This window comes from Staurois parvus, unplaced genomic scaffold, assembly GCF_062004578.1.
Source record: "Staurois parvus isolate SC_StPar_1 unplaced genomic scaffold, SC_StPar_1.0 ptg002147l, whole genome shotgun sequence".
NCBI classification, from domain to species: domain Eukaryota; kingdom Metazoa; phylum Chordata; class Amphibia; order Anura; family Ranidae; genus Staurois; species Staurois parvus.
Window position 1 is genome coordinate 151542 of NW_028319943.1, and position 13825 is coordinate 165366.

The window sequence follows — 13825 nt, forward strand, 5'->3', positions numbered from 1 at the left end:
ATGTAGGGTAGGTAGGTGATGATTGGATGTAGGGTAGGTGACGTAGGGTAGGTAGGTGATGATCGGATGTGGGATAGGTAGGTGGTGATTGGATGTAGGGTAGGTAGGTGACGATCGGACGTAGGGTAGGTAGGTGACGATCGGACGTAGGGTAGGTAGGTGGTGATCAGATGTAGGGTAGGTAGGTGGTGATCCAGGTTGGAGGAGGGGAGGAGCTCTGCTCGTGTAGTGCGGTCACTGGCCGGGCAGGGGGAGGGATGGGAGGTGTCTGGTAGGGAAGGTCACACTGGGGGGATCGGTGGCAGTTTCCTCTCCGGATTTGTTGTGAAGTCTGCGCTCCGCGCTCATTGCTGCCGGCTGTCGTGTGTTTGTACACGGAGATGGCGTGTGTGTGATGTGCTGAGTGCCGTCATGGGATGTGCCCCGGGGTGAGCCCGCTGGGGGGGTCATAAAAATGGTGGCTCTGTGTTCTGTATTAAGAGTCACTCCTGTATAATATATCTTATATCTGGAGAGCGGTGATGTCACTCTGTATAATATATCTTATATCTGGAGAGCGGTGATGTCACTCTGTATAATATATCTTATATCCGGAGGGCGGTGATGTCACTCTGTATAATATATCTTATATCCGGAGGGCGGTGATGTCACTCTGTATAATATATCTTATATCCGGAGGGCGGTGATGTCACTCTGTATAATATATCTTATATCTGGAGAGCGGTGATGTCACTCTGTATAATATATCTTATATCTGGAGAGCGGTGATGTCACTCTGTATAATATATCTTATATCTGGAGGGCGGTGATGTCATTCCTGTATAATATATCTTATATCTGGAGGGCGGTGATGTCACTCATGTATAATATATCTTATATCTGGGGGGCGGTGATGTCACTCTGTATAATATATCTTATATCTGGAGAGCGGTGATGTCACTCTGTATAATATATCTTATATCTGGAGAGCGGTGATGTCACTCCTGTATAATATATCTTATATCCGGAGGGCGGTGATGTCACTCTGTATAATATATCTTATATCTGGAGAGCGGTGATGTCACTCTGTATAATATATCTTATATCCGGAGGGCGGTGATGTCACTCCTGTATAATATATCTTATATCCGGAGGGCGGTGATGTCACTCTGTATAATATATCTTATATCTGGAGAGCGGTGATGTCACTCTGTATAATATATCTTATATCCGGAGGGCGGTGATGTCACTCCTGTATAATATATCTTATATCTGGAGAGCGGTGATGTCACTCTGTATAATATATCTTATATCTGGGGGGCGGTGATGTCACTCTGTATAATATATCTTATATCTGGAGAGCGGTGATGTCACTCTGTATAATATATCTTATATCTGGGGGGCGGTGATGTCACTCCTGTATAATATATCTTATATCTGGAGAGCGGTGATGTCACTCTGTATAATATATCTTATATCCGGAGGGCGGTGATGTCACTCTGTATAATATATCTTATATCTGGAGGGCGGTGATGTCACTCTGTATAATATATCTTATATCTGGAGGGCGGTGATGTCACTCCGTATAATATATCTTATATCCGGAGAGCGGTGATGTCACTCTGTATAATATATCTTATATCTGGAGGGCAGTGATGTCACTCTGTATAATATATCTTATATCCGGAGGGCGGTGATGTCACTCATGTATAATATATCTTATATCTGGAGGGCGGTGATGTCATTCCTGTATAATATATCTTATATCTGGAGAGCGGTGATGTCACTCCGTATAATATATCTTATATCCGGAGGGCGGTGATGTCACTCTGTATAATATATCTTATATCCGGAGGGCGGTGATGTCACTCTGTATAATATATCTTATATCTGGAGGGCAGTGATGTCACTCTGTATAATATATCTTATATCTGGAGGGCGGTGATGTCATTCCTGTATAATATATCTTATATCTGGAGGGCGGTGATGTCACTCTGTATAATATATCTTATATCTGGAGGGCGGTGATGTCACTCATGTATAATATATCTTATATCTGGAGGGCGGTGATGTCATTCCTGTATAATATATCTTATATCTGGAGGGCGGTGATGTCACTCTGTATAATATATCTTATATCTGGAGGGCGGTGATGTCACTCATGTATAATATCTTATATCCGGAGGGCGGTGATGTCACTCATGTATAATATATCTTATATCTGGAGGGCGGTGATGTCACTCTGTATAATATATCTTATATCCGGAGGGCGGTGATGTCACTCTGTATAATATATCTTATATCCGGAGGGCGGTGATGTCACTCTGTATAATATATCTTATATCTGGAGGGCGGTGATGTCACTCCTGTATAATATATCTTATATCTGGAGGGCGGTGATGTCACTCCTGTATAATATATCTTATATCTGGAGGGCGGTGATGTCACTCTGTATAATATATCTTATATCTGGAGGGCGGTGATGTCACTCTGTATAATATATCTTATATCCGGAGGGCGGTGATGTCACTCTGTATAATATATCTTATATCTGGAGGGCGGTGATGTCACTCTGTATAATATATCTTATATCCGGACAGCGGTGATGTCACTCCTGTATAATATATCTTATATCTGGAGGGCGGTGATGTCACTCTGTATAATATATCTTATATCTGGAGGGCGGTGATGTCACTCTGTATAATATATCTTATATCTGGAGGGCGGTGATGTCACTCCTGTATAATATATCTTATATCTGGAGGGCGGTGATGTCACTCTGTATAATATATCTTATATCCGGAGGGCGGTGATGTCACTCTGTATAATATATCTTATATCCGGAGGGCGGTGATGTCACTCTGTATAATATATCTTATATCCGGAGGGCGGTGATGTCACTCTGTATAATATATCTTATATCAGGAGAGCGGTGATGTCACTCTGTATAATATATCTTATATCTGGAGGGCGGTGATGTCACTCTGTATAATATATCTTATATCAGGAGAGCGGTGATGTCACTCCTATCAGATATAACTGCTCACCTGTCCTTGTCTGTGATGTGTGGACAGAGGTGGGAGGTGTTTTGTAGTCCACAGACAGAGCTGGTAACAATGTATCTGACCAGAGAGCGCAGGAAGTGTTCCTCTTGCTGACCGTGTGGCGGGATCGGCGGGTACGTTTGCACCCTCTGCTGACATTTCTGAATGGTGATCACTCACTGGGAACGTTCATTGTGTATTGTGGGGGGGGGGTTGGGATATACATGTCTCTCTGTATATACCGCCTCTGGTTGGTGATATGACGGTGAAGGGGCGTGTCCTCCTCATGGTCACCAATGAACAGCTGAGCTCTGAGTGACGGACGCGCGGCTGACATTTGTGTTCAGTTTTATGTGAAGAATTTGTTCCTCGGCTTCATTCTCATCGCCGATCTCCTCCATCTCGTTCTACCGGCCCAGTAAGTGGCAGACGTGTCCTCTGTACAGCCACCAATCCGGTTCTTGCATGCCACAGGCTGAACGTAAAGGGGAACTCCGGTCTTCGTATTCGATGGGGGCGGCTCAATGCCGTTCTGATCATCAGTAGCGGTACCCCAATAATCTGATCGGGGACTTTGGGGGGGGGGCAGGGGGGGGGGTGATGACCAATCTGCAGATTCCATTAAAATCATCTCTGGTGATCCTGCCCAGGAGGTCCTTGTTCAGCCACTTCCTGTTATAGGGTGACAACGCTCTGACCCTGTTCCCCAGTTGTGTTCCTGTGTTGTCACCCTGTCACACGGGCTTCTGATGTATAAAACTGCCCATTACATCACACATTACATAGACGTGGTCCGATCGTGTCACCATGAGCAAACCAAGCCGTCATGGGGTCATGGAGTGCGCTCTGTGCTCTCGGTGTCGTGGCGCGCGCTCTGTGTCGTGGCGCGCGCCCTGTGCTCTCGGTGTCGTGGCGCGCGCCCTGTGCTCTCGGTGTCGTGGCGCGCGCTCTGTGCTCTCGGTGTCGTGGCGCGCGCTCTGTGCTCTCGGTGTCGTGGCGCGCGCTCTGTGCTCTCGGTGTCGTGGCGCGCGCTCTGTGCTCTCGGTGTCGTGGCGCGCGCTCTGTGCTCTCGGTGTCGTGGCGCGCGCTCTGTGCTCTCGGTGTCGTGGAGCGCGCTCTCGGTGTCGTGGAGCGCGCTCTCGGTGTCGTGGAGCGTGCTCTCGGTGTCGTGGAGCGTGCTCTCGGTGTCGTGGAGCGCGCTCCGCGCTCTCGGTGTCGTGGAGCGCGCTCCGCGCTCTCGGTGTCATAGAGCCCACTGCATGTCCCGCAGTCGGGATTCACGTCTTCATTTTGACTCCGATTCCCATGACGGCAGGATTCCGGAGTCATTGTTGGAGATATCTCAGGATCGGCACGGATGTAACTGTTTGCTGTGAGGTGAGGACATGTGATCTCCATGTCAGAATAATTATTGTACAGCGCAGAGCGAACATATCCGCCTGTTGTGTCAATAGAACACGGAGCCGAGGACAGACATGGAGGCTGAAGTGTCATCTGTTCATATATTGCTTTCCCGGGTTCTCCCCCCCCCCCCCCCCATGATGATGACATTCCTAAATAAAACCTTTCTGTCTTCATTCTTTATTTTAGATCTAGTGAGGTCATCACTGGGTCTCTGTGCTCCTCTATGCAATGCAGGCAGATCATGGCTGGTGGGAGGGGCCGGCAGGGGGCTGTACATAGGTGCCTGAACACATCCCAGCACATTGCCTCTGTACTCCTGAACAGCCCCCAGCCCTGATGCAAGCAGTGGGAGGAGTTACGTAAATATTAATGATGGGCGGATGTCAGTGTGGAGGAGCGGGCAGATCAATGCGGCTCTGTATTCATCCTGCTCTGCATCATCGCAGCTACTTATGGCGGCTCCACACTGCTCCGCTGCGTTGTGGGCAAAGTGCAGCCAATCTGCGGTTTTCCTTTTGGCGCTCTTTTGGGAAGCAGAACTGTGCGATGTAATAGAAGTCTATGGGAGAGCGCTGCTAACCCACAAAGCACAGTGCAGCCGCATGACTCCGCCCATTGTGGAACCCGGGGGGGGGGGGTAGACTGGGATTTGTTTTTAGTTCAGATTTTAGTTCACCGCCCTCCCGGTGATGCAAGCATGAATCTCCCCATCATTTCCTGTCCAGGTGACCCCAGGGTGAATCTCCCCATCCCTTCCTGTCCCGGTGACCCCAGGGTGAATCTCCCCGTCCCGGTGACCCCAGGGTGAATCTCCCCGTCCCGGTGACCCCAGGGTGAATCTCCCCGTCCCGGTGACCCCAGGGTGAATCTCCCCGTCCCGGTGACCCCAGGGTGAATCTCCCCGTCCCGGTGACCCCAGGGTGAATCTCCCCGTCCCGGTGACCCCAGGGTGAATCTGCCCGTCCCGGTGACCCCAGGGTGAATCTGCCCGTCCCGGTGACCCCAGGGTGAATCTGCCCGTCCCGGTGACCCCAGGGTGAATCTGCCCGTCCCGGTGACCCCAGGGTGAATCTCCCTGTCTCGGTGACCCCAGGGTGAATCTCCCCGTCCCTTCCTGTCCCGGTGACCCCATGGTGAATCTCCCCGTCCCTTCCTGTCCCGGTGACCCCAGGGTGAATCTCCCCATCCCTTCCTGTCCCGGTGACCCCAGGGTGAATCTCCCCATCCCTTCCTGTCCCGGTGACCCCAGGGTGAATCTCCCCGTCCCGGTGACCCCAGGGTGAATCTCCCCGTCCCGGTGACCCCAGGGTGAATCTCCCCGTCCCGGTGACCCCAGGGTGAATCTCCCCGTCCCGGTGACCCCAGGGTGAATCTCCCCGTCCCGGTGACCCCAGGGTGAATCTCCCCGTCCCGGTGACCCCAGGGCGAATCTCCCCGTCCCGGTGACCCCAGGGCGAATCTGCCCGTCCCGGTGACCCCAGGGCGAATCTGCCCGTCCCGGTGACCCCAGGGCGAATCTGCCCGTCCCGGTGACCCCAGGGCGAATCTGCCCGTCCCGGTGACCCCAGGGCGAATCTGCCCGTCCCGGTGACCCCAGGGCGAATCTGCCCGTCCCGGTGACCCCAGGGCGAATCTGCCCGTCCCGGTGACCCCAGGGCGAATCTCCCCGTCCCGGTGACCCCAGGGCGAATCTCCCCGTCCCGGTGACCCCAGGGCGAATCTGCCCGTCCCGGTGACCCCAGGGTGAATCTCCCCGTCTCGGTGACCCCAGGGTGAATCTCCCCGTCCCTTCCTGTCCCGGTGACCCCAGGGTGAATCTCCCCGTCCCGGTGACCCCAGGGTGAATCTCCCCGTCCCGGTGACCCCAGGGTGAATCTCCCCGTCCCGGTGACCCCAGGGTGAATCTCCCCGTCCCGGTGACCCCAGGGTGAATCTCCCCGTCCCGGTGACCCCAGGGTGAATCTCCCCGTCCCGGTGACCCCAGGGTGAATCTGCCCGTCCCGGTGACCCCAGGGTTAATCTCCCCGTCCCGGTGACCCCAGGGTGAATCTCCCCGTCCCGGTGACCCCAGGGTGAATCTCCCCGCCCCGGTGACCCCAGGGCGAATGTGCCCGTCCCGGTGACCCCAGGGCGAATGTGCCCGTCCCGGTGACCCCAGGGCGAATGTGCCCGTCCCGGTGACCCCAGGGCGAATGTGCCCGTCCCGGTGACCCCAGGGCGAATGTGCCCGTCCCGGTGACCCCAGGGCGAATGTGCCCGTCCCGGTGACCCCAGGGCGAATGTGCCCGTCCCGGTGACCCCAGGGCGAATGTGCCCGTCCCGGTGACCCCAGGGCGAATGTGCCCGTCCCGGTGACCCCAGGGCGAATGTGCCCGTCCCGGTGACCCCAGGGCGAATCTCCCCGTCCCGGTGACCCCAGGGCGAATCTCCCCGTCCCGGTGACCCCAGGGCGAATCTCCCCGTCCCGGTGACCCCAGGGTGAATCTCCCTGTCTCGGTGACCCCATGGTGAATCTCCCCGTCCCTTCCTGTCCCGGTGACCCCAGGGTGAATCTCCCCATCCCTTCCTGTCCCGGTGACCCCAGGGTGAATCTCCCCGTCCCGGTGACCCCAGGGCGAATGTGCCCGTCCCGGTGACCCCAGGGCGAATGTGCCCGTCCCGGTGACCCCAGGGCGAATGTGCCCGTTTCGGTGACCCCAGGGCGAATGTGCCCGTCCCGGTGACCCCAGGGCGAATGTGCCCGTCCCCGTGACCCCAGGGCGAATGTGCCCGTCCCGGTGACCCCAGGGCGAATGTGCCCGTCCCGGTGACCCCAGGGCGAATGTGCCCGTCCCGGTGACCCCAGGGCGAATGTGCCCGTCCCGGTGACCCCAGGGCGAATGTGCCCGTCCCGGTGACCCCAGGGCGAATCTCCCCGTCCCGGTGACCCCAGGGCGAATCTCCCCGTCCCGGTGACCCCAGGGCGAATCTCCCCGTCCCGGTGACCCCAGGGCGAATCTCCCCGTCCCGGTGACCCCAGGGTGAATCTCCCTGTCTCGGTGACCCCATGGTGAATCTCCCCGTCCCTTCCTGTCCCGGTGACCCCAGGGTGAATCTCCCCATCCCTTCCTGTCCCGGTGACCCCAGGGTGAATCTCCCCGTCCCGGTGACCCCAGGGTGAATCTCCCCGTCCCGGTGACCCCAGGGTGAATCTCCCCGTCCCGGTGACCCCAGGGTGAATCTGCCCGTCCCGGTGACCCCAGGGTGAATCTGCCCGTCCCGGTGACCCCAGGGCGAATCTGCCCGTCCCGGTGACCCCAGGGCGAATCTCCCCGTCCCGGTGACCCCAGGGCGAATCTCCCCGTCCCGGTGACCCCAGGGCGAATCTCCCCGTCTCGGTGACCCCATGGTGAATCTCCCCGTCCCTTCCTGTCCCGGTGACCCCAGGGTGAATCTCCCCATCCCTTCCTGTCCCGGTGACCCCAGGGTGAATCTCCCCGTCCCGGTGACCCCAGGGTGAATCTCCCCGTCCCGGTGACCCCAGGGTGAATCTCCCCGTCCCGGTGACCCCAGGGTGAATCTCCCCGTCCCGGTGACCCCAGGGTGAATCTCCCCGTCCCGGTGACCCCAGGGTGAATCTGCCCGTCCCGGTGACCCCAGGGTGAATCTCCCCGTCTCGGTGACCCCAGGGTGAATCTCCCCGTCCCTTCCTGTCCCGGTGACCCCATGGTGAATCTCCCCATCCCTTCCTGTCCCGGTGACCCCAGGGTGAATCTCCCCATCCCTTCCTGTCCCGGTGACCCCAGGGTGAATCTCCCCATCCCTTCCTGTCCCGGTGACCCCAGGGTGAATCTCCCCGTCCCGGTGACCCCAGGGTGAATCTCCCCGTCCCGGTGACCCCAGGGTGAATCTCCCCGTCCCGGTGACCCCAGGGTGAATCTCCCCGTCCCGGTGACCCCAGGGCGAATCTCCCCGTCCCGGTGACCCCAGGGCGAATGTGCCCGTCCCGGTGACCCCAGGGCGAATGTGCCCGTCCCGGTGACCCCAGGGCGAATGTGCCCGTCCCGGTGACCCCAGGGTGAATCTCCCCGTCCCTTCCTGTCTAGGTGACCCCAGGGCTAATCTCCTCTGGGGGCAGCAATAAAACATGGCGGCGGGTTTACTTTTTAAGTTTGGCTCATGTTCCCCCTTAATAAAGCTTTGCCCCGGCCCCCCCTCCTCGGTGAAGGCTCCGCCCTCTATTGTCCGTCTCCAGCGGAGTTCCTCATTGTGTTCTGCTGGCCCTCCGCCAGGAAATCCGGAAACCACCAATCAGCTGTGGAGGCAGCGTGAGGTCACACGGGGTGAGCTGTGCCAGCTGGAGACTTCCCGTACTGCGATATGGGAGGGGGGTGGGTGTGCCCTGATCGATCGATCCTTGCAGTCTCCTCCGTAACAGCTCGGGGGGGGGATTGTCAGCCGTGGGGGGGATGTGCTTCCTCTGGGTGTGTAGACTGATCTCCCTGGCTCTCTAGAGATTCATGTTAGCCCGTGGGAGCGATGTGCCTCCAGCGCCACATGGGTTAAGTCATTGGCACACTTGCAGCGCCGAGTCGCGGGTTCAAAGTCTCGGCTCCTCCAGCGGCTCCGGTTCTCTCTCACGAAGACAGGCTGACAGGTTAATTGGCTTTCACCCAAGATCACCCAAACTGTGAGCGTGGTGGGGCGGGGTACTTGGTACAGCGCCATGTCCTATGTCGGCGTTGGATATAAATGGATACGATTCTATCCGGAGAACGATCGTCCTGCTCAGTCATCATTTCTTTCTTGTATTTGCAGACAGCAGCAAGCTGCTGGGGGAGGAGCACGGCGCCGACTACGGGACCCTCCCGCTCTGGAAAGCCCAGCAGTGCATGGTGAGTCCCCCCGCTGTGACCGCATCTCATAGGTCTGCTGACCCCACGTGACCAGGTAACGCCCACCGTCCCTCCTCCTATCAGCAACGGGCGTTAGGTGACACCTGCACAGAAGTATCAGAAGATGGGTGGGGGGTGAAGCTGCTGGACCATCATGACCCCTCCTCCATGATTGGGAATGCTGGCGCACTGCCTCCTCTCCCAGAATCCTCCATGATTGGGAACGCTGGCGCGCTGCCTCCTCTCCCAGAATCCTCCATGATTGGGAACGCTGGCGCGGTGCCTCCTCTCCCAGAATCCTCCATGATTGGGAATGCTGGCGCGGTGCCTCCTTTCCCAGAATCCTCCATGATTGGGAATGCTGGCGCACTGCCTCCTCTCCCAGAATCCTCCATGATTGGGAATGCTGGCGCGGTGCCTCCTCTCCCAGAATCCTTCATGATTGGGAATGTAGAGCTGGCATGGTGCCTCCTTTCGCAGAATCCTCCATGATTGGGAACGCTGGCGCGGTGCCTCCTTTCCCAGAATCCTCCATGATTGGGAACGCTGGCGCACTGCCTTCTCTCCCAGAATCCTCCATGATTGGGAACGCTGGCGCGGTGCCTCCTTTCCCAGAATCCTCCATGATTGGGAACGCTGGCGCACTGCCTTCTCTCCCAGAATCCTCCATGATTGGGAATGCTGGCGCAGTGCCTCCTCTCCCAGAATCCTCCATGATTGGGAATGCTGGCGCGGTGCCTCCTCTCCCAGAATCCTTCATGATTGGGAATGTAGAGCTGGCATGGTGCCCCCTTTCCCAGAATCCTCCATGATTGGGAATGCTGGCGCGGTGCCTGCTCTCCCAGAATCCTCCATGATTGGGGATGCTGGCGCGGTGCCTCCTCTCCCAGAATCCTCCATGATTGGGAACACTGGCGCGGTGCCTCCTTTCCCAGAATCCTCCATGATTGGGAACGCTGGCGCACTGCCTCCTCTCCCAGAATCCTTCATGATTGGGAATGTAGAGCTGGCATGGTGCCTCCTCTCCCAGAATCCTCCATGATTGGGAATGCTGGCGCGGTGCCTCCTCTCCCAGAATCCTCCATGATTGGGAATGCTGGCGCGGTGCCTCCTCTCCCAGAATCCTTCATGATTGGGAATGTAGAACTGGCATGGTGCCTCCTTTCCCAGAATCCTTCATGATTGGGAATGTAGAACTGGCATGGTGCCTCCTCTCCCAGAATCCTCCATGATTGGGGATGCTGGCGCGGTGCCTCCTCTCCCAGAATCCTCCATGATTGGGAACGCTGGCGCGGTGCCTCCTCTCCCAGAATCCTCCATGATTGAAAATCCTGGCGCACTGCCTCCTCTCCCAGAATCCTCCATGATTGGGAATGCTGGCGCGGTGCCTCCTTTCCCAGAATCCTCCATGATTGGGAATGCTGGTGCGGTGCCTCCTCTCCCAGAATCCTCCATGATTGGGAATGCTGGCGCGGTGCCTCCTCTCCCAGAATCCTTCATGATTGGGAATGTAGAGCTGGCATGGTGCCCCCTTTCCCAGAATCCTCCATGATTGGGAATGCTGGCGCGGTGCTTCCTCTCCCAGAATCCTCCATGATTGGGGATGCTGGCGCGGTGCCTCCTCTCCCAGAATCCTCCATGATTGGGAACACTGGCGCGGTGCCTCCTTTCCCAGAATCCTCCATGATTGGGAACGCTGGCGCACTGCCTCCTCTCCCAGAATCCTTCATGATTGGGAATGTAGAACTGGCATGGTGCCTCCTTTCCCAGAATCCTCCATGATTGGGAATGCTGGCGCGGTGCCTCCTCTCCCAGAATCCTCCATGATTGGGAACGCTGGCGCGGTGCCTCCTCTCCCAGAATCCTCCATGATTGAAAATCCTGGCGCACTGCCTCCTCTCCCAGAATCCTCCATGATTGGGAACGCTGGCGCACTGCCTCCTCTCCCAGAATCCTCCATGATTGGGAATGCTGGTGCGGTGCCTCCTCTCCCAGAATCCTCCGTGATTGGGAATGCTGGCGAAGTGCCTCCTCTCCCAGAATCCTCCATGATTGGGAATGCTGGCGCGGTGCCTCCTCTCCCAGAACCCTCCATGATTGGGAATGCTGGCGAAGTGCCTCCTCTCCCAGAATCCTCCATGATTGGGAATGCTGGCACGGTGTCTCCTCTCCCAGAATCCTCCATGATTGGGCGTGCTGGCGCGGTGCCTCCTTTCCCAGAATCCTCCATGATTGGGAATGCTGGCGCGGTGCTTCCTTTCCCAGAATCCTCCATGATTGGGAATGCTGGTGCGGTGCCTCCTTTCCCAGAATCCTCCATGATTGGGAATGCTGGCGCGGTGCCTCCTCTCCCAGAATCCTCCATGATTGGGAATGCTGGCGCGGTGCCTCCTCTCCCAGAATCCTCCATGATTGGGAATGCTGGCGCGGTGCCTCCTCTCCCAGAATCCTCCATGATTGGGAATGCTGGTGCGGTGCCTCCTCTCCCAGAATCCTCCATGATTGGGAATGCTGGCGCGGTGCCTCCTCTCCCAGAATCCTCCATGATTGGGAATGCTGGCGCGGTGCCTCCTCTCCCAGAATCCTTCATGATTGGGAATGTAGAGCTGGTGCAGTGCCTCCTTTCCCAGAATCCTCCATGATTGGGAATGCTGGCGCGGTGCCTCTCCCAGAATCCTCCGTGATTGGAAATGCTGGCGCGGTGCCTCCTCTCCCAGAATCCTTCATGATTGGGAATGTAGAGCTGGCATGGTGCCTCCTTTCCCAGAATCCTCCATGATTGGCAATGCTGGCGCGGTGCCTCCTTTCCCAGAATCCTCTGTGACTGGGGACACAGTGCTGGTGCGGTGCCTCCTTTCCCAGAATCCTCCATGATTGGGAATGCTGGCGCGGTGCCTCCTTTCCCAGAATCCTTCATGATTGGGAATGCTGGCGCGGTGCCTCCTTTCCCAGAATCCTCCATGATTAGGAACGCAGTGCTGGCGTGATGCGTCCAATGACCACCCAGCTGCGCCCGTCTCCGGGCTGAATTCCCCATCTTTCGGCTGTTGTCACCTTCTTTTCTTTCCTCGGCAGGAGCTCTGCGGCTATCGGAAGGTGACGGCATGGAACGTCCTGTGTTACGTGTGCTGCGCCCTGACCCTGGGGCTCCTCTTCATCGTCTTCCACTGGAAGCCGCGATTCTACGTGCTGATGACCCACCGCCGCTGCCCGCTGGCTGAGGCCGACACCATCATCATTAAGGTGGGCGGGCCTGATACTGTTCTGTCTTTGGATTGGTTACTTTTTATTCATTTCTTTTCCAAAATGATTCAAAGTAACAATAATTGCTGATGATGGTGTTTGGAGTTTAACCCCCTGTGTACCAAGGTCCGGTATAGACCGCATGGTAGACGAGGGGTTAAATCACGCTCACAGAGGCTACAGATGTGAGCTTGGTGCCGGCTTTCAGAGACGCTGTGTGATGACGTCATGCCAGGTGCTTCCCTACGCGTTTCGTCACTTCACGTCATCATGGGCTGGACTCAGACTTGTGTCCGGATTCACAACTTTTTTGTTTCTTTCCTTTAATCAGGATGCGTTTGGACAGATCAGTATTGTGGCGGTTCAGAAAGAGCGCGGCGTAGATCCCAGGTAAGCTGTGCCGCGGTCTGTATTGACTTGTGTGTTGCTCGGGGGCGTCATGTCCCGCGTGCTCGATGGTCCACCATTTTTGTATTGATAACGTATAGTTTGTTTTGCGAGATTCCTTATATCGCGTCATACGGTCCTCAGAGCTCATCTCATGCCGTTCATTAAAGGGCAACTCCACTTTGTCACCCCTGCAGTCTGTACAACGAAAGCGATGGACGTGACGGCGCAGCGGTGGGGGGAAGCGTCATCCTGGGTGTTGGCGAGGAAGACGAATTCAGGGACACCATTCAGCTGCACTACAAAGAGGAGGTGAGGAGGAACCCTGAGATCTGAAGAGCCTGAGAGTGGATTCCGAACATCCGATATCTGCATCTCCACTTTCAATTCCTCCTATTCTGTGATTGGACGAGGTGTAAAGAGCGCTGCGGCTTTTTCAGCAGAGGGAAGGCGGAGTGGATCCCCCCGCTGAGACGCCATCTTCTCCTTCCCTGCGCTCTGATATCTCTGTGACCTGCTAACCGCCAAAACGGGAATCGCCGGGAAAATTCGCCAAAACAAAAATCATCCCCTCCCCCTATCCCCCGTACCTCCATATAGAGGCTGACTCTGGGGATCACCGACTTCTTCCATCCCTACTAACCAATCACCTTCTGCCTTCCAGAAACATGGACTGCGCTACTTTGTGTTTGAAGGAATGCGCTACATATGGAACGATCGATCCAAAGACTTCATCAAAGTCAGGTGAGAAAGTCTGGGGATCAGGGCGGGACCGAACAACCCCCTGTGCCCAGAGGGGAGACAAGGGGTCAGAGTTCCACTTTAATAGGTCATCCAAAATATGGCAGGCGGATGCTTGCTTTCTTCCTCTCCCTCTCTTCCTTCTCTCTCTCC

General features: G+C 56.3%; 1 protein-coding gene across 1 annotated transcript in view; it reads left to right on the forward strand.

Moving 5' to 3' along the window:
* The window catches only part of LOC149432422 (polyamine-transporting ATPase 13A2-like), a gene marked incomplete at its 3' end in the record, with an annotated part of 38123 nt that extends 24448 nt beyond the window's left edge, over positions 1-13675 (forward strand). The window contains exons 2-6 of the mRNA XM_089665221.1: positions 9225-9301; positions 12377-12544; positions 12876-12934; positions 13129-13243; positions 13596-13675. Of these exons, the coding sequence (XP_089521347.1) occupies positions 9225-9301; positions 12377-12544; positions 12876-12934; positions 13129-13243; positions 13596-13675 (499 nt within the window). The remainder of the gene's footprint in view (positions 1-9224; positions 9302-12376; positions 12545-12875; positions 12935-13128; positions 13244-13595) is intronic.
* Between the last annotated feature and the right edge of the window lie 150 nt (positions 13676-13825).